Genomic DNA, 22120 nt, shown 5'->3' on the forward strand with positions numbered 1-22120 from the left:
TAAGAAAAAAATTAAAGGTCTCAGCTCGGAGCTCCTGCTGAAATGAATCTCATGGGAAATAACGATTTCAGGGTAGGAAGTGAAACTGTCAGAATGAAGAAGTCACTGGGAGGACTTTCCAAGCGCAGCAGCAGAAACAGACCTGCAGGAGAAGGGGAAACTGAAAATTGGCTACCAATCATTTAGAAAGCAACAAATTTGAATTTAAACACGGGCAAAGGCTGTGGACAGAAAATTCATGAAAGCACTGAATATTTATTAAATGTTTATTTCCGCCAATGATTATTGGGCAGTTCCACACAGTGACTCATTGAACTCTCCCGTCATCTTAGGAACTGGGTATTATTGTCACCATCCCATTTTCAGATGAAGAAACTAACATTTAAAAGAGTTAAATGACTTGTTCAGAGTGGAAAAGCTGGTAACAGCCAGAGCTGGGCATGAAATCTGAATGCGGCTACTGACTAAACCCTGATATGGACGTTGACCCCGGTATGGATCTTAACCCAGGAAATCATATTTAAAATTCAACTGCAGTTTAGATGTCAGACACTTGTCCTTCAAATGGAATAATTAGTTATTTGCCAAAGGGGTGGGCTGGACGAAGGCTTGGCGTACAAGTGCCAGGGCGGACTGTCACCAGACACACACATCTGCGGTGTCATCAGTCCAGTCCCCCTCAGCAACAAAGCCAGAGATCTTCTCCAAATCAGCGTTCGCAGGGCTCTAACATTGTACACGCTTCATGTTCACAGCATCAGTCCACGCCGTTCCTACGAAGGCCGCCCTGCGTCCCGGCCCTTGGGGATTTTTGGTGTTTTGTGTCCACTTTGGGGCGTGGCAGTGCTGTGTGCGCCCCAGCACGGTGCTGCCTGCCGGGGGATTTCGTGGTACCCAGAGAAAAAGTCAGATATGCTAGTTGACATCAAACCTGTACGAAGTGTGCCTCCCTCCCGTCCACGCTGCGCCCTGGTGTCCTCCCTCCCGTCCACGCTGCGCCCTGGTGTCCTCCCTCCCCGTCCACGCTGCGCCCTGGTGTCCTCCCTCCCTCCCGTCCACGCTGCGCCCTGGTGTCCTCCCTCCCCGTCCACGCTGCGCCCTGGTGTCCTCCCTCCCCGTCCACGCTGCGCCCTGGTGTCCTCCCTCCCTCCCCGTCCACGCTGCGCCCTGGTGTCCTCCCTCCCTCCCGTCCACGCTGCGCCCTGGTGTCCTCCCTCCCCGTCCACGCTGCGCCCTGGTGTCCTCCCTCCCTCCCCGTCCACGCTGCGCCCTGGTGTCCTCCCTCCCTCCCCGTCCACGCTGCGCCCTGGTGTCCTCCCTCCCTCCCTGTCCATGCTGCGCCCTGGTGTCCTCCCTCCCCGTCCACGCTGCGCCCTGGTGTCCTCCCTCCCTCCCGTCCACGCTGCGCCCTGGTGTCCTCCCTCCCTCCCGTCCACGCTGCGCCCTGGTGTCCTCCCTCCCCGTCCACGCTGCGCCCTGGTGTCCTCCCTCCCTCCCGTCCACGCTGCGCCCTGGTGTCCTCCCTCCCTCCCGTCCACGCTGCGCCCTGGTGTCCTCCCTCCCCGTCCACGCTGCGCCCTGGTGTCCTCCCTCCCTCCCGTCCACGCTGCGCCCTGGTGTCCTCCCTCCCTCCCGTCCACGCTGCGCCCTGGTGTCCTCCCTCCCTCCCCGTCCACGCTGCGCCCTGGTGTCCTCCCTCCCTCCCCGTCCACGCTGCGCCCTGGTGTCCTCCCTCCCTCCCTGTCCATGCTGCGCCCTGGTGTCCTCCCTCCCCGTCCACGCTGCGCCCTGGTGTCCTCCCTCCCTCCCGTCCACGCTGCGCCCTGGTGTCCTCCCTCCCTCCCGTCCACGCTGCGCCCTGGTGTCCTCCCTCCCCGTCCACGCTGCGCCCTGGTGTCCTCCCTCCCCGTCCACGCTGCGCCCTGGTGTCCTCCCTCCCTCCCGTCCACGCTGCGCCCTGGTGTCCTCCCTCCCTCCCGTCCACGCTGCGCCCTGGTGTCCTCCCTCCCCGTCCACGCTGCGCCCTGGTGTCCTCCCTCCCGTCCACGCTGCGCCCTGGTGTCCTCCCTCCCTCCCTGTCCACGCTGCGCCCTGGTGTCCTCCCTCCCCGTCCACGCTGCGCCCTGGTGTCCTCCCTCCCTCCCTGTCCACGCTGCGCCCTGGTGTCCTCCCTCCCCGTCCACGCTGCGCCCTGGTGTCCTCCCTCCCTCCCTGTCCACGCTGCGCCCTGGTGTCCTCCCTCCCCGTCCACGCTGCGCCCTGGTGTCCTCCCTCCCTCCCTGTCCACGCTGCGCCCTGGTGTCCTCCCTCCCCGTCCACGCTGCGCCCTGGTGTCCTCCCTCCCTCCCGTCCACGCTGCGCCCTGGTGTCCTCCCTCCCTCCCCGTCCACGCTGCGCCCTGGTGTCCTCCCTCCCTCCCGTCCACGCTGCGCCCTGGTGTCCTCTCCCCCTGTCCACACTGCGCCCTCTGCCTCCGCAGGTGGAGTTTTCTTCTCTGGCAGCTGTAACTGAACTGCGCTTGTGCCCCTTCTCACTTTCTCACGAAACACGGCAACATGCGACCTGCACCCTTCTGCACCGTGGGTTTCTCTTTCCTTTTTCAGCCTCACTTGAAACTGCGCCGTGGAGAGTATTCCGTGTCGGCGCAGGCGGCCTCCCGGCCTCCTGCCTGCGGGGTGCCCGCTGTGCAGGCTGTGGCTGGTTTTTCGCAGCCCCTGCCTTCCTCGCTTCGCGTGTTTGAAACCTTTGGCTCTTAAACCCGCTGCTCGGGGAACAGCGTGCGCACCATTGCTTCCTCCCTAGCAGGCCGACCTCCAGCGCACGCTCCTGGAAGCGGGCGACTGGGCTCACGGGGAAAACCACTTGAACCTGGATGGATGGATGGATGGATGGATGGATGGATGGATGGATGGATGGATGGATGGATGGATGGGGCCGAGTTGTTCTCACGAGGTTGGCCTGCCCACTGGGAGTGGATGCATCTGACTCCACCCCTCTCAGCAGATCCTGTGCGGATGAGCGTTTTAAACTTTAATCTTAGGAGCTGTCTGTTTCATTTCAAGGTGTAGTAGAAAAAAAGCATAATTTGCACATTGATTCCGCGAGTTTACGCTCCTACAGAGCTTTGTTTTAAAATAGTTTAAGTAAAAATGGCATGTTGAGCCCAGTAAATCGTATTATAGGCAGTACGTGGACATACAGGTTGCGACGGTTCGTGACCCAGGCTGGGGAAGTGTCGCCATGATTGCCTTTTGTCTTTGGAATAATAAAACCAAGAGCTTGTACCCTTGCGTGCCGCGCACCGTGCTGGGGGCTGCCCGTCACAGCAGAGCTGTGGAGCGGGCACCGTGTTCAGTCTCCATCTTATGGACAAGGCCCCGGGGGCTCAGCGGTGAAGCCACCTGCCTGAGGCCACACAGCGAACCCCAGCGCCTGTGCCCGTGGCTGCCCCTCTGCTCTGAGGTGATTTCCCACTGGGACCTTCCCTTCAGCTTGCCCATCGACCCCCGGCAGTGGCCGTCGGGCCCTGTGGCCCGCAGACAGCCCAGGGTACAGCGCCCGTCCAGGCGGCTGCTTCCTCCCCTGCGGGTCCTGCGGCACTTTCCTGCCCCTGCCCTGCGGCTCCGCCTCGGCTCAGCCAGATTCCAGCCCACCGGTGAGCCAAGCCGCACAGCCCTTCGGACCAAGAGGCTCCTTTAGGTTTTGACTTAGAGGTTTAAAGATTTTTTGTTCGTTTCGGATCTGTGCTTCCTTCCTTCTTAGCTGCTTGTGCCTGGACTCAGGTGATGACCTGAGATGCCCAGCTGGGAGCTGCCTGCCTTTCAGTCCTGAGGTTGGGCACTCACAGTGAAGACTCTGGTTTTAGGGTGGGCGCAGGGGACCCCAAGGGGACTGCCACTGGCTGGTGCTGCATTTGTGTGACATGAAGGCTGTCATCATCTGTAACTCCTTGCCAGGTAGAGGACTGGGGAGGCTGAGGAACAGAGAGGCAGCCAGGTGACACTCAGATGTGCCCGCTTGGCTGCCCCCATCTCTGGAGTGCGACAGACTTGAATTCCAGTCCTGTCTCTCCCATTTTCTTGCTTTGTGACCTTGGACAGGTTACTCTTTTAAGTCTCAGCTGGTCATCTGGAAAACCAGGATAGTAATACCTCCCCACCCTTGGGCCAGCCTGAGGATTTATGACATGATATGGAGCTCCCGGCACAGGGCTTGGCAGACAGCCTGTGCTCAGTTCATGGTGACAGTAAAAGTCACAATAGTTAATTATCATGTTGTTTCATTCATCAGTGTCTTGGCTCGGGATCAGACGTGGAAGGAAACTTGGAAATCCAAGCTTGCTTAGGACAAAACCTGGTGGGGCCTGAGCCACCTGAGATATGGGGACAGAAATCGCTTCAGGATCTATGGAGAGCTGACTCCTGGGGGAGAGAGAAATGACCAGGGACTGGAAATCAGGCGGTGATGCTGCAATAGGGATATAGTAGTTTCAGCCCTATTTCTGAGAGTACTTGGTCCTGAGCCCTGTGAACTCATTCAGGAGTTGAGGAAATGTGCTCATATGTGTTGGATCCCAGCCAGTGGCCTGTAGGGAGAGAGGTTGGGGTGTCTGGCAGAAATCACAAACCCAAACGCCTGCAAGGGCAGGTTGGGAAGGAAAGAGTGAAGCAGGCGTGGTGTGAGGCAACAGAGAATGGTGGGGACTGTGGAGAACTGGATAGCGTATCCCTCATCTGAAGAGGACAGCCATTGCTCAGCCCACAGCAGTGTGTGTACAGTGTTGCCACTAGTGATTTTTCAAAAGGAACCAGAAATTTACATTTTTAGCTGACGTTTCATGATTTTTAAAGATTTTCAAATCAACTAATTCAAAATTTTAAGAAGCACTACATGGGCCAAATGTAGCCTGTTTACAAGCTTGGTTTGTAAGCATGGACTCCAGGTTGTGAGCTCTGAGCATGAAGGAGGTCCCAGGCCAGGGATGGAGATGGGCTGCAGGTGGCTGCAGGGGGCCCGCCTGTGTGGCTTGGGTGGGGGGACCTGACTGTAGAACAAGGTGAGGGGAGGGATGGAGGCAGAGGTGGGCACTGCATCTTTGAATGCGATTAGAACAAGACCCTAGGGAGAGTTCTGAGGTAGAGGGTGCTTGGATCCCCCAGGCTCACCCCAGGGCAGGTCAATAGCTTCACCTCGGAGGCTGGAGGGAATGTATTTTGGTTTAAGGCAGAGCTGACGTCTAACCTGTCCCACCGGCTACGGTACCAGGTGTGAAAATATTGAAAAACTTTTACACCAATAGGCAAATAGCCACTGGGCCCCCCGAGCCGCCCCCTCATGCCTTCTACCTGCCCTCTTCCCCTCCGAGCCCCTCCCCGCCTCACCTGGACGCCGCCCAGCGATTGAAGGGTTAACGCCCAGCCAGCAGGTCAGTGGGCAGCACCTCAGTGGCTGCAGATGTCAGCCCCCCTCACTGGGCCTCAGGACGCCTACCTGGGCGGCTCACCCAGAGGAGACTTTGAGAGGACAGGGGAATCGAGGGACTCGGAGGGCAGGACGGCAGGTCCCCGCGGGGCGGGAACAAGGAGCGCCGTCCGAGGTCACGCGACCTTGGTTCCCCCCGTTCCTTGGGGCCCACTGTAAAAATGGCCACCTCAGCCCCGGGGCTGCTTGTCTCCTGGCCACCTGTGTCCCGGCCACTAAACATGCGAGACATTTGAGCCAAACATCACCTCTCTGCCAGCCACCTGTGTCCGGGGGGGTGGGGCCTTTCAGAGTGCAAAACCGCCCATCTCAGAGATGGCACCAGTGAGGACCAGGCGTGGACAGGCTCCCTGAACAATTCCCCTTGAGGATCGGGGGGTCATGAGGACCCCAGGGTGGCGTCCTGAGCTCTCCTAGGTGGCAAGAGGTGAGGGGCAGAATTGATCCGGGGAAGCCCTGCTTGGTCTGGGGTCTGCGGGACTGGGGGGGGGGGGGGGAGTTGGTAGTTGCAAGTATGAGTCCTCCTGAAAGCTGAGGCGGAGGAACGGGGCGGAGGAGCCTCCGACAGCCTCTCCCTAAACCGTAAAGAAACGACCTCCCGTTACTTGCCCAGTTGGCCTTCCTTCTCCTGGCTGCCTCTCTGTCTTGCTTGGCTCTCTCCATGTCGTTCTCTTAAGCAGCGTGTGCATCTGCAGGGCTCCCCGTGGTCACCGGTGACAATCGCAGCCCCACCGCTGCCATCACAGCTCTCTGACCTCGCGCTACGTGCCAGCCACTGTGGGAAATGCTGTGCTCGTGAGGCTGGGGGGCCCTGGCAAGTCCCTGCACCTCCCGGTCTCAGTTTCCTTATCTGTGAAGTGGGGGTAGAAAGCGGACCGTACTTCATAGGGATGTCGGAGGAAAAATATGTTCGTGACCAGTTACTTCCTGAAAGGAGCTCCCGTCATGAGTCAGTGCTCAATAAATGTTAACTCTCGCTCTTTAAATATGCATTGAGCGAGCCCTGTATGCCCAGTGCAGTGTGTGCCCTGGGATGTAATGGTGCGCAGAATTCCTGCATGATGCTTGCAATGTTCGTCAACCAGGGCACCCGGTAACATGCGGTAACCCATAGCTCTTCAATATAGTGCCTTAAACAAGGTGGAAGGTAGGTTTTCTCTCAGGCGTCTGGCCAAAGGGACAAAGTCCAAGGCTAGTTAGGATGTCAGCGCCTGGTTCCACATGAGGGTCCAGAGTGGTCACTTCCAGTTCCCACCATCTCCCAGCCGGTGGAAGGGGCCAGGGGCCAGGGGCCAGGGAGGTGTGTGTACACTCTTTTAAAGGAATGACCCCGCAGCACACACATCCACTTGGCCGGAGCCCAGTCACGGCACACCAGCTGCAAGGGAGGCTGGGAAATGTGGTCTCTGCTAAAACTCAAGGCTTCTGTTACTAAAGGGAAGGATGGGTATTGGTGGAAACCCAGCAGTCTCTGCCACAACCTGTGGACTATTTGCTGGGCTTGGAACTCAGTCCAGTGGGTGATGAGGTCCTAGCAGATGGCCTCATGCCCGACTTGGGTTTTCCCTCACTCCAGCAGCTTGCTCAGAGAGTGACGGGGGGACAGGAGCAAGCGCGCCTGTCCGACTGATATGCCTACCACCCTGTATGCCGTCTCTGGGGTCCTTGCTGCAGGCAGGAACCAGTGGGCTGGGTTCTCAGATGGAGGCCTGAGGCACCGTGAGTGCTGGGGCTGGACAGGGAGCCCCAGCTCTCGCTTGTTGGTCACTCGTCCACTGTTTACACCAGGCACGTGTCTGGCATGAGCTCTAGTGACGGCCGCGCAGGTGGGCTGAGTGGGGCAGGCTCAGCGCTTGGTGCACCCTGCGTGGCCCTGCAGAGGGAGGGGCGAGATGCCCTGCTGACGCTGGCCTCTTTGTCTCTTTCTCTTGGCCTTAGGACCCCCGGAGCAAACACAAGTTTAAGATCCACACATACTCCAGCCCCACGTTTTGTGACCACTGTGGGTCGCTGCTGTATGGACTCATCCACCAGGGGATGAAGTGTGACAGTAAGTACAGGCCCTCTGGCCGCCGGGCTGCTTCCTCAGGGCTTGGGGTCCAGGTCTGCAGCGTGTGCTCCGAGTCCTGGGTGGGCTGGCATGCTGCCTATTGGATGTTGCTGATCAAGTTCCACCTCCCCTGACTCCTGGGGGGGGGGGGGGGGGTAGTTGGAGCAGCCTCTGCGATGTGACCGGAAGGGTGGGCTTGTTTTGGCCAAGCTTGGGGGTCTCAGCTGCCTAGAAGGGAAGGAGGGGACAGGAGGGGACAGGAAGGGTCCAGCCTGCCTGGTGGGGACAGAGGCCCGCCCAGCCCTGCCACCTGAGCCTTTCCCTCTCTGCCCCCAGCCTGCATGATGAACGTCCACAAGCGCTGCGTGATGAATGTCCCCAGCCTCTGCGGCACCGACCACACAGAGCGCCGTGGCCGCATCTACATCCAGGCGCACATCGAGAGGGAGGTCCTCACCGTCCTGGGTAGGTGGCCGTGCGTGTGTCTGGAGGGGAGGCTGTTTCCATCACGGATGCACAGGGCCCGCGGGTGGCCCTGCCTCGGCTCCTGCATCTCAGCCCTTCCCTGCTGCAGGCGTCCCTGGAAACACTCTGGGCACCTCGGGTGGCTGGAGCTCAGGGATCCTTCCTCCCCCTCCCTCCTCCGGTTCCCACTTTGGAGTGTGCAGTTCTACTTCCTCTACCGGAGAGCAGAGGAGGGACGCTGGGTGCTTTCCCAGAGGTCTCCGGTGGGGAGAACAGGGTCTTGGTGAGATACCACGGGAGGGTGCTGCACCTTGGGCAGGAGGGCAGTGTGCATCCCTGGGGCTTCCCACATATGGGAAACATTTCTTTCTTGCACCCGGCGGTGGCTGCGCTGGTCCCCGGTATACCATTCTCTCTACTCTTGGCACCTCTGAAACGCTTCCTGATGAGAAGGAGGGGTACTGCCGCCTGCCAGCGAGGTGCAGCGAGACGGGGCTGGGGGGGAGCGGTGGCCCTCACTCACCTGTGGGCCGTCCCAGGAGCTCCTGGCTCCCGCAGGAGCTCAGCTGCACTCACTGTTCAACACGCAGCCACATGCTGCGTGAGACCAGCGCTGGCTGCCCAGGAGTGGGTATCATGGCTCATTTTCACAATCAGGGTTTTATCACTTGGCAGTAGGAAGCTGATCGTGGAAGGGGTTGATTTCGCAAAAACTGGTCTGTTTCTGAGGCCGCAGAACCGTTCAGTAGCTCCACTGTGCTGAGTACTGTGCTGGGAGGGGCCCTACCTGCAACCTAAGAAAGCTGAAAGATATCCCTGCAAAATATACTCCCTGCTTTAACCTGAGGGCCGTGACACCGTGGCACCCGGTGGGCATCTGCTGAATCGCTTTTTCGTTTCAAAGGAATGCAAGCGGCGGACTTTGCCCCATTGAGACACTTGGGGATTCTGGAGAAAGCCTGGAGTCACTTGTTCAAAAGTAGCTCCTTTCCCCGCTGACTGAGCATCCCGGTGCCCAAGGGGCAAAAATGAGCCCCTGCTGCCCTCTACTGTCATATTCCAGGAGCGCAGGGCTCGGGGCTGCCGGGACCTTCCGCAGGGCGTTCCTCTCCCGTCTGCGCTGCTGGAGCTCACTGCGTGCAGCGCCCCACGCCTCGCCCGGCACCATGTCCCCAAGGTCCACCCGTAGTTCCCGCTACAAAAAAGAAGTGATAATTATGTGACGTGACAGACGGCAGCTACATACAGCATTGTCCACCTTAGATTTGCGCAGTTACATGTCGATTATTTCCCAATTAAAAACCTCCTGCGGTACTCACAGCAGCCTTGTGAAATACCTGTTATGCTCATTTATGAAGCTGTGAGGCTCCGAGAAGTTAGGCTCCCAAGAGCTTATTTTATTGATAATAAAATAACTAGCTTCCAGTTTTTAATGTGTCGGTCAGTGCACAAAGCACTCACAGGCAGTATCTTTACATTTTTTCGGTAGCTGCTGAGCTAAGGAGCAGTATCCTAGCTCAGGCAGCAGGCTGGGAGAGGCACATGCTTGGTCCTGTAGGTCTGTCCGACCCTCGGTACGATCCACTAGGTTACTACTTAGTGCAGGTCCCTGCACCCCCTCCCCGCACTGTTTGTTCCCTCTGTGGCTTAGCTGCGTTGCCTTACGGGCATTCCCCGGGCGTCTTTGTTCCGTCTGGTGCAATCCGGTGTCCTTCAAACTCGAGGTCTCCCCCTCCATCACACGTATGCCCTGGCAGTCCTGGTACCTGCCTACGAACATTCATTTCCTACAGCTGCCCTGACAACATGCTGCACACTGGACGGCCCAGCAGAACAGATACTGTCCTCCAAGTGCTCTGGAGGCTAGAAGTCCGAACCCGAGCATGGTGAGGCTGGCTCCTTCCCGAGGCCCTGAGGGAGAGTCGCCCCTGCCCCTTTCTTCGTTTCTGGTGGCTGCCATCAGGCCTTGGTGTTCCCCAATCTCTGCCTGCGTCATCACGTGGCATTCTTTCCTGCACATCCCTGCACCCAAATTTCCTCCTGTGAGGACACCAGCCATTGGATTAGGGACCCACCCTTACCTAGCGTGACCCCAACCTAACTTGATTATGTCTGCAAAGACTACTTCCAAATAAGGTCATATTTACAGGTGCTGGGGTTAGGACTTGAATATACCTTTTGGGGGACACAAGTCAACCCATAATGGGGAGAAGGGAGGAAAGTTGGGGCTCATTTAAAGTGAAGAGTAGAGCCTTGGCCAGTGTGGTTCAGTTGGTTGAGGGCTTCCCGTGCACCCAAAGGTCACTGGTTCGAATCCCAGTCAGAGCACATGCTCAGGTTGTGGGTTTGACCCCCAGTCCAGGTGAGTGTGGGAGGCAGCCGGTCGATGTTTCTCTCTCTCCCTCTCCCTTCCTCTGTCACTAAAGTCAATTAAAAAAAATTAAAGTGAGGAGCAGAGTATCTTTATGCTCAGAGTTCTGATCTCATTAGTTGGTAGCTACCAGCATTTTAACCACACTGTGGTTTTCTAACTGCTTTGGTACAGGATCATCCAATAGAGCCGGTTCTGTTGCCACCATGTGGAGGGGACACTCAGACTCGGTGAGGCTGAGCCGCTTGCCTGGCGTCCGTGCAGCACCTGGCCTCCCGGCTGCGGGCCACGGTGCACCGGTCGCTCCTTCACCACGCCGGGCACAGCCAGTCCCTGGCACGGCTTCTTGACTGATTGATGATGGAAGAAGCTGATGCTTTGACTATACGTCTCTAAAAATAGGGCCAAGATGAGATTTTTGTTCAAGTGATTTATTGGGGCTGCTCATGGGGGAGAAGTGAGGACAGAGCAGGGAGAGGCCAAGCCAGAGTGTGGTGTCCGCTGAAGACGAACTTTAGCCTGGCGCCGTGGAGGTCTGGACCCGCATCCCAGCAGAGCCAGACCCCCTGTTCTGTGAGGATGGATCAGAGCTATGGGCTGAACTCTGTCTCCCCATAGAGTTGTATGTTGGAGCCCCGACCCCCAGTGGAATGGTATTTGGAGATGGGGCCTTTGGGAGGTCATAGGGGCAGGGCCCTCATGATGGTGTTAGTGGCTCTATAATAATAACAGGGAGAGAGATTTCTCTCTCTGCCTGTGAGGGCAGAGCAGGAAGGCAGCCGGCTGCACGCCAGGAAGCAGGTCCTGCACCCCGTCCTCAGACGCCCACCCCCACAGCTGGGAGAAACACGCGTGCGTGGTTTAAGCCCCAGCCCAGGCTATTCTGTCGTAGCAGCCTGAGCTGACTAGGACAGCCAGCCTCCACTGCAGGCTGCTGGGGTTCGAGGTGAGGGTGGCTTCAGTGTGGCTGAGGGCGATTATTGAACATGGGAGCAACTGCGAGCCGTTAACAGCCAACACTCACAGCAGCCGGGAGCGAGTCCTTGGCTTGTGTGGGGGAGCTGGGTGGGGTCAGGACACCTGCTCTCCCTGTGGTCTCCCAAGCATCCTCTGGTTTCATGGTTGGGACTCTAGGTCCCTCTTCCTTTATCTCAACCAGACAGACCAGAGAACTAAAGGCTGAGTGGAACCCTCCCTGGCAGTGCCAGGCCGAGTGGCCCGTGGTGCTTGTGGCATCGCCTCCTTTCACCAGGTCTTGGAGGCACATCCAGTGTGAGGACTCCCCACTTGCCAGCCCAGGACACTGCTGTTTGCTCTGAATGTCACATGCACTCTGCACACGTCAGCCCATCTAGAGGCCACAGGAGGTACAGGTGCTTCTGAAAGGTCTGATGATTTCCTCAGATGTCCTGTGGCTGCTGAAATCCAGCCTCCTGTCTGCTGACAGGGCAGGTCAAGGTCAGAATGGAACCCAGCCTTCTCTGCTGTCAGGGGTCTCGCAGGTCAAGGTCAGAGTGGAATCCAGCCTCCTGTCTGCTGTCAGGGATATTGCAGGTCCAGGTCAGAGTGGAACCCAGCTTCCTGTCTGCTGTCAGGGGTCTTGCAGGTCAAGGTCAGAGTATAACCCAGCCTCCTGTCTGCTGTCAGGGGTCTCGCGGGTCAAGGTCAGAATGGAACCCAGCCTTCCTATCTCGCAGGTCAAGGTCAGAGTGTAACCCAGCCTCCTGTCTGCTGTCAGGGATATTGCAGGTCAAGGTCAGAATGGAACCCAGCCTCCTGTCTGCTGTCAGGGGTCTTACAGATCAAGGTCAGAGTATAACCCAGCCTCCTGTCTGCTGTCAGGGATATTGCAGGTCAAGGTCAGAGTGGAAATCCGATCAGTTTCCTTTAAAAGCTCATTACTGGCTCTCACTGCCCGTAGCACAGGCAGCCTGCTCTGGTGACCTCATGGTCTGTTTGGTCTCTTCCCTTTTAGTAGCCCATCCCCTGCACCCACCAATAGGATGTCGCTCATTCCATTCCCTCGGCGAGGATGCTCACCTGCGCCCTTGTTTCCTTCTCAGCTCATTCTCAACACCGGGACCCCCCCTCCTTCCCCACGGCAGACGCTCTAGTGTCCTGAACTTCAGCCGTGTTGGTTGCGGTTTTACGTTGGGTCGGGTGGTGTGTGCGTCTCCCACTAGGCCGCAAGCTCCATGGGAGCAGGCCTGTGCCTGCTTTGGCTCAGCACTTCCCCAGCACCTGGTGTGACAGGCATCACTAGATACTGCTGATACGTCTGTAGGAATGAAATACCACTTGAGGATGCCGATAGGAACCAGGACTTCACAGATGACCCCAGATCACTGCCTTCTGAAGTCAGGAGCTGAAGTTCACCAGGTCAACCATTTCATCAGTATTCTTATAGGAAAGAGACTGCAGAAAATAGGAAAGGACCAGGTCCGAGGTCAACATCAAGTGTTACTGGGACTAGGACCCACCCTTTAGAGCCATGACTACCCTTGCTCCCTGAGTGACGAAGGAAAGGAAAGACGGCAGTGGGGCTTGCAGAGTCGTGGGGGACCCTGTGGGCGTCATGATGCCCGGGGATGCAGGAGCAGCCGTACAACATCAGAATCCAGGTCAAAGTTGTAAAGTTCATGAAGCTGTGTCCTTACCCACATAACCCCCATGCAACCCAGCATCTCCCCGTGAACGTAGGAGCTGGCACTCCATCATTCCCAGTCCCATCTACACTGCAGCCAGCATCCAAGTTCTTTTGCATAATTATATCTTAACAAAAACTGGGCTGTTCTTAAAAAAAGTTGAAGGAGTACTTTTTTTGAGGTTTCTCTTTGGGACTTCCATTCAGAGCTCTTACCTTTATATGAGGCTGTGCAGACCTCTGTAGGCTGGAGCAGCTCCCGGAAAGACTCAGGTACTCCCCCAATTGTGGTATTTAGATCCTTTCCAAGGTCTGGCGTTCCCACATCAGAATGAGAAAGCACCAAAGAGACATAATTGACAAGGAAGACATAGCTTCTTGACAAGCTATTGGGGAAGTTGAGGACCACACCTCCCCCTACTCTAGATTCCAAGCAAGGTTTGAAAAGCACTCCTGGGAGAACTGATCCTGAAGGCCCACAGAAGAGCCTCTTGTTATTTAAAGAACTGTTCAGGGTCGGGAAGGCTCTGCCATCATGGGGGCTCTGACAAGGGGAAAGAGTACAAGAAAACCTTGAGGGCCCATCACCTCTATATCCACTTGAGTACGTTCCTTCTAAAACCAATATGGCAGAGCAAGACCAGAATAGCAGAGGTCAGGCCTGCACTGTACCTGAGGGGTCAGGCGGGAGCTGGGGTAGTTTGGAGTGATTAGGTGTTTAGTGTGAGAAAGGTGGCTTGTTACAGGTCCCAGGGTAAGATGGGCTCAGCAAGCATGAGTGTTCGCTCATTCATACTCATTCATCCTCTATCCATCCATCCATCCATCCATGCATACATCCATTCACCTGTTCATCGGTCCGTTCATTCATTCATTCATTCATTCATTAATTCATTCATTCATTCATTCATTCATTCATTCATTCATTCATTCACTCACCTGTCCATCCATCCATCCATCTGTCCATCCATCCATCTCTTCATACATCCATCCACTCATTTATTCATCCATCCGTCCATCTGTCCGTCCATCCATTCATCCACCTGTTCATTCATCCATCCATCCATCCATTCATTCAGGAAGGGTCTTGGATACCAGGTGGGTCCAGTGACAGTGAGATGTGGTCTCTGCCCTCAGGGAGCTCACAGCCTCCAGGGAGAGAGAGACATAGATCATTAAGTCACAATGTGACAGCAGTGTGATGGTACCATGGGAACCCCAGAGGGGCACAGAAGCTTCTGTGAGAGGTGTGGGAGTTATCAGGGTGGGGTGTCAGAGTAAATTGGAAAAATGATGCTAACTATGCTTGTTGAGAACTTACTACATGCGGAGCACTTTACATACATCAACTCGTGAGTCACCTTAATACTCCTGCCATAAGTACTCATAGTTTCCCCATTTTACACACGAGGAAACTGAGGCACAGAGCCAGTTAACTTTCCAGGAGTCACACAGGGAGTGTGGGTCTCAGGTCTGAGCCCAGGCAGCTGGCTCCGTGGCCCACAGTCTTACCGCAGAGCCACATTCCAGGCACGAGAGCACGGGAGCTGGAGTGGCCGGGCCATGGGAGGCTGGTAGCGCTGAGTGTGGCTTCCCTTCCTCGTGCTCTGATGGCAGCCCCTCCAGAAGCTTTCCCTTGCTCTCCCAGCCACCCACTTACTGGTTAGTGGAATACTAACCAGTAATGTCCAAGGGAGGGGAGAATCCACCAGAACTGGGTCCTGCCCTTCCTGTGACGTGTGGCCTTGAGGAGTTCCTTCCTCTGGCTGGGGTAATTCAACAGGAATAATTCAGTTTCCAGTGTTTGCCGAGCGTGCTCGAGACGCTTGGGATACAGCAGGGGACGAGGCAAGTCTCTGCCTAGACGAACCCCACAGCCTGGGCTCTTGCCAATTCCCTGCGACCCTTGGGATCTCCTCCCGGCTTTCTTTCTTCCTTTCATCAGCCATGGGGAATCTACTTTTCAGGTTGAAACTCACTGCCCTTTGAGTTTTTTCAAGACACTGTGTTCGCAAGTCCCCTTCTCTCAAGGTGATTTGGGGAGTTTGGAACACGGAGCCCGAGCGGCCCGAAGGCTGGTTCTGCTTGTTGCCCTTCCCCTGAGCTGACTTTCTGCTTTAAAGGGAAAGAGAAGAGGGCAGGACAAGGCAACTGTAATGGAGAAAACAGGTGTGTTAATATCTCAAAATATTACTCAGCCATGCGTCAGTGGCAGGGATAGAAAATGCTCATAAATTAGGCTGCTAGGCCCACCAGGGGGCAGTCTCTGCCTTCAAAGCTGGGCCTCCCAGAGGCGCTCTGAAGAGTTGCTCAGCCCTTGTAGACCAGGTCACCGTCCACACCGGAGGGCGTCGCAAAGCCCGCTCCTCACTGGGCCACTGGGGCCCAGCCAGAGGAAGGCACTCTCAAGGCCGCAGGTCACAGAAAGGACAGGACCCAGTTCTTGTGGATTCTCCCCTCCCTTGGACATTGCTGGTTAGTGTTCCCACAACCTTTTATCATGAAAAATGTGCCTCATACAGCAAAGTTGAAAGAATCTCCCGGTGAACGCCCACCTGCCCGCCCCGGATCCTGCCGCGGCGTCTGCTGTGCTTGCCTGACCCTATCGTGTACCTCGCGGTCCGTCCGTCCTCATGCTATTTTTTATACCTTCCAAAGTAAGTCCCTGTAAATGCTTCAGCGTCAACTAGAACTCAGGAGTTGTTTGCAGTTTTGGTTTGGCTTTTGAGGTAAAATGTAGTCATGAGGCGCACACAGCGTGCGTTCAGTGGCTGTGTTTCATCAGGTGTGAGCTGCTGTGTCACAGGTTCATCCTCTTATCTGCTGTCACAGTGGCCACCAGGGCTCTGGCCAAAGCCGCGAGCACCATCCTAGGGGCCGTTCCCCTGTGTTCGAGGTGCATGCACCCCACACACCCGCGAGCTCTGGGAATGGGGCACACGGTGCCCAGGATTCCTTAGAGTACATCATGCTGAATGGTGGTTAGGTTTTTTTAAAGCAATTGCAGTGCAGTGAAATAGGCTTGTTGAAAACGCTTTGCTGTGTGAAAGAAAGTTCCCTGAAACCAGCTCTACAAGACACCCACGTGGTTTTGCGTCTCTCCAGTGCTTTTGCCGTGAAGAAGCCGAGTTAAGTGGCTTGCTAAGCGCCTCTCTCGGTGCTTTGTAGCAGCGTCTGCACACCCCTGGGGCCGGCCCGGTCCCCGCCCACCCTCGCCTTGGTGCCTTTGGCTTGTGCAGTGGTCGGCGGTGCCCTGGACACTGAAGGAGACGGGGTTGATTTGAGGAGAGGGAGGGAGCCGAAGTCTTTCTACTCAGTGCTCCTCCCCTTCTTCCCGGAACATTAAAGTCTCATACGAATGACCAAGCCCAGACCACTGCCCAAGGCCCCCAAACCCTGGGGTGCGCTGGGTGCGTGGCTGTAGTTCCTGAAAATTCCTGCTGAGTTGCAGCAAGGGGGCGCTGCCAGGATCTGCCACCAGCTTGGGGGAAGTGGCCCAGCAGAATTTGTTAAGATATGTGCATATATGCACACTGTGACTCTCAGATTACCCTCTGGGAAATCTTTCCTATTGAAATAAAACACCTACATGCAAGGGAATGAACTCCACAAGAAGCATGTTTATTAATGTGTAGTTCACATGGTAAAGAATTGGAGTTGCCTAGTTAGGATGCATCGTTTTATGGGGTATTATGACACAGTTGTTGAAACCGTGACCTAAAATGGGTGTGTGGGACTTCCATGGAGCAGGTCTGGCTCTGCTTTTTGATGTGGGAACTGGTTACGCAGATGCACTCATTTTGTGAAAATGTATCAAACGGTATCATTACGACTTCTACACTTTTTATAGGTATAGTGATCTTTGTATGATGCTTTTATTATTTAAAAACTTAAATAATAAAAATTCTGAATAATTGAAAACCAAAATGAAACATCAAAGTATCACAACTACAGCTAATGCCCTTCAGCAGGGGTTGGCAAACTATGGCTTGTGGGTCATATATGGCCCACTGCTTATTTTTATAAATAAAGTTTTATTGGCACAAGCTACATCCATTCATTTCCATATCATCTCTGGCTGCTTTGGTGATATGATGGTGAGTTCTCTGAGTGGTTGTGGCAAAGCCTGTAAGGCCTGAAAAGCCTAAGATATTTACTCTTTGGCCCTTATGAAAGCATTTGCCAACCTGTGACTCATCTCTGACGCATTATTAAGTGAGAACATTAGGTTGCATAAAAATATATCTAGTTTGATCTAATTTCAAAGAAATAGACAGCTGCAGCAGGCACTGTGCATGTGTGAAGTCATGTTTGTATTTTTGTCAGGGTGGGAAGCAAGGAGAGGAAGCCACAGACCAGCTGTAAACCCGGGGACTGCAGGCGTGGGGAGCAGGACTCGAGAGGCTGGCGGGGAAGTGGTTGGTGTCACCTCTTTCTGTGTCTTAGGAATTGTTTCTCTGGTTGTACTAAACATATCACTGTTGTCATTTTGGGCGGAAGAGCCAGGAAATTTCTAAATAGGAAAAAGTCTTTTAAATAAATGTTTCCACCAACCAGAGCAGTGAAACCAAGCGGCTCATCCCAGTGACAGGGTGTCTGGTACTGAGAACTGCTGGTGCTGCCCAGGTTGGGTAGAGCCGGAGCCCGGTTCTGCTGGGTGCTTCCGGGCTTTCGCAGTCACAAGCCTGTGTCTCAGGGCCTGCTCCCTCTCCTTCTCTCTCGCTCTCTCTTCTGCTCTCCCCACCGTGTGGCATCCGTCTCATCTCCTGAGCTGGGCCTGCCCTCTGACCCTCGCAGTGTTTGCAGTTTGATGGCTTTTGCAGCCCTTATCACAGCATCGCCCTCACCCGAGGCCCTGAGAGGGGCGCCTCCTCTCTGCCCCTGCGTGGCTGCCTACAGGAACGCCCTCACCCCACCCCGCCTTGAAGTCTAACTTCTTTGACTTACAAACTTCAGCTACCCTGGGGCCCTCCAGTTCTGTCCCCACGGTGTGGCGCCCCAGGCCTCAGGGTTTGGGGAGCCTCCTGCTTCAGAAGACGATGGCCCTGGCTGCTCTGGGTGCTCTGTGAACCAGCAGCCTCGGCATCGCCTGGGAGCTGGCTAGAGATGCAGACTCTGGTTCCACCCGGACCTGCGCAGCCAGATCCACATTTCAGCCGGATTCCAGGGGATCTGCACGCACTTTAAAATGCCATAAAATCCCTTGCTGCAGACTGTGGCAATGGGACATGGTAATGCATCTAGTCTACCAGGTGGCAGCTTTCCTGGGCTCTGCTCCTGCAAGGGGGCTGGGGGGGCTGCCACTGGATTGCCCAGGGCGCTGTGAGCCGTCCAGCCTCACCTCGGCAACGGCACCTCAGCTGGCAGGAAGCTTTGGTATCAGTACCACAGGGGCCAGGATCCCCTTTCCTGTGTGGCCTGAACCCACCCACGTGCCCTGGAATGACTCAGGCAGCAAGAGCCCCTGCTGACCATTCGTGTAGATGCCCCCGAGCCTCCCTTCGCTGCTTTGCTGTTGTCCCCCCCCCCCCCCCCCCCCGCCGGGAGAAGGCATCCCTTACCCCCAGGCAGCAGCCCAGCCTGCTTTTCTTTATTAACTATAGACCAGTGGAGTCTGTGATGATCTCAGGGCTTGAGCGTGGGCTTTGGAGTCAGGCGTGGGTTTGCATCCTGGCTCCCACTTGCCCTGTGGACAAGCTGGACAAGCACCTGTTCCGTGGCCCCCACTTTCTTCCTAATGCTGGAACTGAACAGCAAGCAGACAGACAGCGATAAAGGCCCTAAAGAAGGGAAAATATAGCAGTGATGTGACTGAGGGTGGCCTCTGGGTGAGACCTGAATGATGAGCGTGAGGGAGCCACCTGCTGAAAATGCAGGGAACAGCATGCCAGGCAGAGGGAACAGCACAGGCGGAGGCCTGGAGGGAGAGGTGAGGCCGAGGGACCCCAGGTTGCTCCCTGGAGGAGGTAGTTTGGGTACAAGATGGGAGGGCGAGCCTTTATTACTATACTGCCGACAAGAACACGTGATGGCGAGGGCCAGGCCTGACTACAGCCGCGGGATTGAGGGCATCCAGACCTTCCCAGTCGCCGCATGTAATCCTGTCAACAACCCTGTGAGATGCTTGCTGGTGTCATCTCCTTATTACAGACGAGGAAACCGAGGCAGAGAGGGAGGGTCAGTAACTTGCCCAAGTCACACAGCTGGGAAGAGGTGGAGCACCGTGCCCTGGGCGCCATCGCTCCTGCCTGGCCCTCCGTGGCGGGCTTGTGATGGTGGAGGGTAGCCGCAGCCCCTCGTCCGCCAGGCTCCTGCGCTCCGCTGTGCCGCGGCCCCTACGAGCGCCCGCGCGTCCCCCTCGGCCCCAGCCGTTAGGGTGGCTGTCCCCAGGCTGAGACGAGGAAGCAGGGGCAGGGCGGCCGCCTGCGCCCATGGATCCGTTTCACACCCCCGCTCGCTGCTCCTCCCCGTGGGCCGCGGGGAGCCGGGGTTTGCTGGACGGAGGGTGAAGGGGATGCCGCTCCCTTTTTCAGAAAGGCAGACTTCACCCCGCAGATGCTGGCTGAGATTCCAGGCTGCGAGCAGGGGATGCAGGAGAGGCCCCCCCGCCGCTGCTGCGTAGGCCCGGCGCCCTCTGCGTGGAAGGGAAGGCGCAGCTGGACGCCTGGGAGGCGGCGGCGGGTGGTGCCCCACTCGCGGGTCGTGGAGAGAACCCCACAGCTGGCCTGTGGGGAGCGTGTGGCACCACCTGCTCCAGGGGTGCCGTCTGTGTTTGCTCTCGTTCTGGTCGGATTGCTTTGCCTGGTCCTTTCTGAGTTTCCTGGCTGATTTTTCCCCGTTTTGCCAAATGTAGAGTTTCCTGTTTAGTGGCGGCTCTTAGAGTGATTTGAACCCATTCTTGTGGCTCCCGTAGCTTTGATGGTTCCTTTAAGTTATAAATGCACAGTGTTAGATCTTATTTCCTCAACTAGAGGCGGCACCTCTGAACTTTCTGTTTTGTACGAGGCCCAGGCATTGGCCCAGGCTCTTTGACACGCGTTATATCATTAATCCCTCGGAGGTAGGTGCTGATGTTGCCCCCATTCCACACGGGAAGGAGATGGAAGCTCAGAAAGGTGTCACGACTTGGCCAAGGCCACACCACGAGGGAGTGCGGAGCTGGGATTTGAACCCAGGTCTGCCCTCCTTTGAGATGTTAGAGCTGCATTATGCTGAGTCAGTGCTGCGATCCTGCAGGGGTGCTGTGGCTTCTGAACGATAAAATGTAGAAACTTGGCCAAGGTTGGGGGGGGGGTGTCAGCCCAGCGGGAACTCCTGAGAGGGGACGGCTGTTCCCGTGGGACTCTGACCGCCGCTCACAGCTCGCTCCCTGCTGCTGGGGCGGGTGGACACTCAGCGCAGGACGCGCGTGCAGTTAGTCCCAGCCACTCTAACGCAGTCTCTTGAAAATGTGCGGAACTGTCTCTGTCTGGCCCGTGCATGATGTAACCGCCCGTCCCGGAATAGCGTGGCCTCCATCTGTCTGATCACTGTGGCCTGACAGGCTTTGTTTTCCTGGAGGGCAGGGCCGCTGTGTGGGCCCGCTGTGCAGACACCCCCTCCACTTAGGGTACCCCACCCCACACGGGGCGACAGAGCTGGAGTCCCGTGAAGAATGCAGAGCAGATGAGACGCAGGGGGCCCATAAACTTGACTGGTCCTTTAACCGTCCTTTCCGCCCCCCACAGGGCTCTTAGTGAGGGCAGAAGCTGACCGCTCCTGCCACCTCTTCAGACACCTGGTGACCTGGGCTGGGGAGACAGCTGCTTCCCGTGGCCTGTCAGACGCCTCTGAGTTGTGCTCAGCCGCCCGCTGGGCTTTGAGCAGTGCAGGGCTGGCGGTGGGGAGGGAGGAGGTGGGGAGCTGGCTGCTGTTGTGGGTCCCTCCCGCGGAGTGCGTGAGGCGAGGCGGCTGCCTGCGGTGGCCACGGGTGGCTGCTCGGGCTCTCGTGGCCCCTGGCCCTCCCTGGGTGCCTGCCCAGCTCAGAGGATGGCTCTTCACCGCGGCTTAGAGCCCGAGCTGAGAGCCTGTCTCCCTTCCCGCCCCCCCCCCCCCCCCCCCCCCCCCGTTGAGGATCAGTGATCCTTTGATTTTATTTCTTCCAGCCGAACCCATTATCTTCACCTGTAGCTTGAAAAATCCCAATCCAAGCAGCCTTTTGAACTGAGAAAAGCAAAATGACCCCAACTGCAGGACACTGTGGAGACGTCAGGGGACACGTTCACCGAGCAGCGGAGGCTCCCGGCATCTCTGCTTCCCCCCCTTGTTTTGTGAGGCTGTGTACAGTGCAGCTGCCTTGGCACAATCATCAAGTCCTCTCTAAATGTTAACATAAGACGCACGAGAGCAAGGACCTCCTACTGTCGGGCACAGTGCTGAACTCTCCCTGTATTAATACACTTTATCTCCATGGACCGGTGGGAAACCGAGGCCCAGGGAGCTCAACTGACTTGCCCAAGGTCGCTTGGCCAGTGAGTGGCAGAACCGCAGTTTGATCCCGGCTGCCTGAGTCTGAAGGCTGGGTCCCCAGCCACTGCGGCAACCTGAGGATTTAGGGATTGAACCGGGGACTTAACTGAGGATGAGCGGCGTCCTCCAGCTGCGCAGATGCACAGCTTCAGGCTGACCCCGGCTAGTCACTTCTCTGTGGCACTAGCTCTAGAGATGGCTCCCGGGCTTGCGGGCTGCAGGGGCCCTAGACAGCGATGCTGGGCGGGCAGATCCTGGGCTTGAAGTGCCGTCTGCAAATTCTTCCGCGGGGCACTGCCTGCTAGGTCTCCAGGGAGGGGTTGTTGACTGGGGCTTGGGGTCTGAAAGTTAGTGTGAAGGCCTGTGTCCCGGGCTTGCAGTTGGTGTGTCACGGCACCATGCTTGGTACAGCGGCAGGGACCAGACTCAGCCTCACCCACGGGCACCTCCATTGTCCTTCCCAGGTGTTCATAGCAGAGAAGGTGGAGCTGGTGGTCCTAATGGTGTTGGTGGTCAGTGCTCAACAGATGTTTGTTAAGTGCAAAAACCCAAGCAAGCAGGCAGACCTTGTCTACAAGACTACACAGTGGAGAGTCCGTGT

General features: G+C 56.7%; 1 protein-coding gene across 2 annotated transcripts in view; it reads left to right on the forward strand.

The window, feature by feature from the left end:
- The window catches only part of PRKCB (protein kinase C beta), a 273228-nt gene that overhangs the window by 142629 nt on the left and 108479 nt on the right, over positions 1 to 22120 (forward strand). For both annotated transcript variants that reach the window (XM_087815849.1, XM_087815848.1), the window contains exons 4-5: positions 7420 to 7531; positions 7868 to 7996. In XM_087815849.1, the coding sequence (XP_087671975.1) occupies positions 7420 to 7531; positions 7868 to 7996 (241 nt within the window). The remainder of the gene's footprint in view (positions 1 to 7419; positions 7532 to 7867; positions 7997 to 22120) is intronic.

Source organism: Miniopterus natalensis, chromosome 3, assembly GCF_054644295.1.
Source record: "Miniopterus natalensis isolate mMinNat1 chromosome 3, mMinNat1.hap1, whole genome shotgun sequence".
Lineage (NCBI taxonomy): Eukaryota > Metazoa > Chordata > Mammalia > Chiroptera > Miniopteridae > Miniopterus > Miniopterus natalensis.